General features: G+C 30.5%; 1 protein-coding gene across 1 annotated transcript in view; it reads left to right on the forward strand.

Annotated features, from left to right (window-relative positions):
- The first annotated feature begins 289 nt into the window (after positions 1-289).
- LOC106313025 (probable WRKY transcription factor 51) overlaps positions 290-2,192 on the forward strand; it is a 20,742-nt gene continuing 18,839 nt past the window's right edge. Inside the window, exon 1 of the mRNA XM_013750738.1 lies at positions 290-644. Coding sequence (XP_013606192.1) covers positions 497-644 — 148 coding nt within the window. The 5' untranslated portion in view covers positions 290-496. The remainder of the gene's footprint in view (positions 645-2,192) is intronic.

Consider the following 2,192-nt stretch of genomic DNA (forward strand, 5'->3'; position numbering starts at 1 on the left):
CTAATGCATAAAAGATCTACGATAATTTCAAAATTATTACTACACAAATATTTATCTTGTAAGAAATGATAAGCTGTGATAATTGTGTAGTCATATATCACTGCCAGATTAAATGTAATAAATGCTGCTGCTGACCATTCTATTTCGTCTCTCCTTATTCCTCTACTCTATACTTCTACTTTTACTTAATTATTATCTTAGGACAGGACTTAAGAATAGAAGAAGAGAAAGAATCAAGATTTGGGAGAGATATTCAAGCTTCTACATTCTCTTTATTTTCAGTTTTTAATATGGTAATTTTTTCTTCACAATATGCAATGAAACGAGATGTTGTTATAATTGTAATCTTTACAATCTTAGTTCAAATTAGTTTGTCACTTTAAGTTCGATACAAGCGGCAAGATCCATCAGTACAAAAAGGAAACATAATCCGAGCGTTGGTCAATTACAATACTACAAGAATCATCACGAGTCTGTAACCGTGGAGGAGACGTCAATGCTTAATAAATTCAGGCGAAGGTCGTCTTCTTTTTTGATCAACGGCGAGGATCGTCTAAAGTTCGGAGAAAAATTGATGGCAACGAAGAGGAAGAAGAAGAAGATAAGCGATTTATCCCCGCAGGTCCATATCCTCTTCACAACAGGTAGATTAACGAGAGATGCAAAACATAATTCGAATTTATAAATAATTGTTGGGAAAATTATCGGATAATAATTTTTTCGAGAGGTTGAGATGGAAGGTGGACGGTTAGTGTTTAAGATAACCTTCTTATTTTTGGGAAAGAGATTTTCACTAAGGCTTGTGTTTGGAAATTTCTTAAATACTCTTAGAACTCTTTATGAAATGTTTTCTCTCTATTGTTTTGCTTGATGTGGGATGATTACAAATTGTGCTAAGCACCCCTATTTATACTAGTAAGTGGAGACTACAAGTTAGTTCTACACACTTCATCTTCTACACACTTTCTTTTTCTACACACTTCTTCATCTTTCTCCATTTTTCTTTAGATATTTCTTTTTCTTAGGCTTCTTGGTTATGGATCATAATTTTGGGTTTTGGGCTAATGGAGGAAAAAACCAACAATAGATTGGTATATACTTATTAGTTAGTTTGATTTTTAGATTAATATTTGCTTTCAAGAGAAAGATTCTCTCTTTTTTTTTTTGCAATAATTACAAGTTTCTTTTTCGATGTAGTAATATGTTTTTTAATTAGCTAAAAGGTAAAGTTCTAATTTGTAAATATAAATTTAAAGTTAGTATAAATCGGAGTACAAAATAAGAAATATAGATAAAATAAAACATACAAAAAGTTAAACAGAAAAGTCGGATTCTTTTTGAGATGGGTATCAATTCCATATAGACTTGCCTTGAAAAAAACCAAGGTTCGATCATATATCCTGGATAAAAACCTTTACATGTTATTAAACAAAACAAAAATAAACATTTGATATATTCCGTTAATTAGCTGATTGTGGCTAATCTGATAACCATATGTTTAAACACTTTTTAAGAAGATTCCGGTATTAAAATAACTAGGGATCGTATCGTTATCCGCGCCAAAGCGCAGAGTTTTTGCATTTTAATCTATTTTTGTTTGTTGCTTACTAATCTAGGATTCAGTTTTTCAATGCATTTTATCTTCACCATCTGCTCTTGTCATGTTTACATTTGTTTTCACGTGTGTCGTTTGATTTGTCTTAGTTTTGGCTTGTGTAATAACTTAACCCTGCTCATTCTTCTTTCATTCTTTATTGATTGATAGTTTTATCTCGCTTAGCTCTGTGTTGCCACTAATTTGCTTGAATCATTTTTCATCATCTGCTTCGTATTCTTTTCGTATTCATTAACTATTGTCTCCAATCTCTTTAAATCCTAAAAATCCTACATGTTCTTTTGTTTATTAAATCACATATTAAATATTGTTGAAACTATTTATTTATTCGAATAAATTCCTACGATTATAACTAAGATGATACAGATAAAAGACTGATTATAATATAGTTGAAATTAAAGTCTAAAGTAGAAGTTAGTAAACTTGCAATCTTTCTTTTTGTCATCCAAGATAGCTTTAGTCAAATCAATTATATTGATTTAGAAAAATCATAAGCTATTTCAATCCCAAACAACCAAAAAACAGACGCATTTGTTATTGACACTGCGGCGGGTTTCCTTTACTATAAACATAATTG

Source organism: Brassica oleracea, chromosome C9, assembly GCF_000695525.1.
Source record: "Brassica oleracea var. oleracea cultivar TO1000 chromosome C9, BOL, whole genome shotgun sequence".
Classification (NCBI taxonomy): Eukaryota; Viridiplantae; Streptophyta; class Magnoliopsida; order Brassicales; family Brassicaceae; genus Brassica; species Brassica oleracea.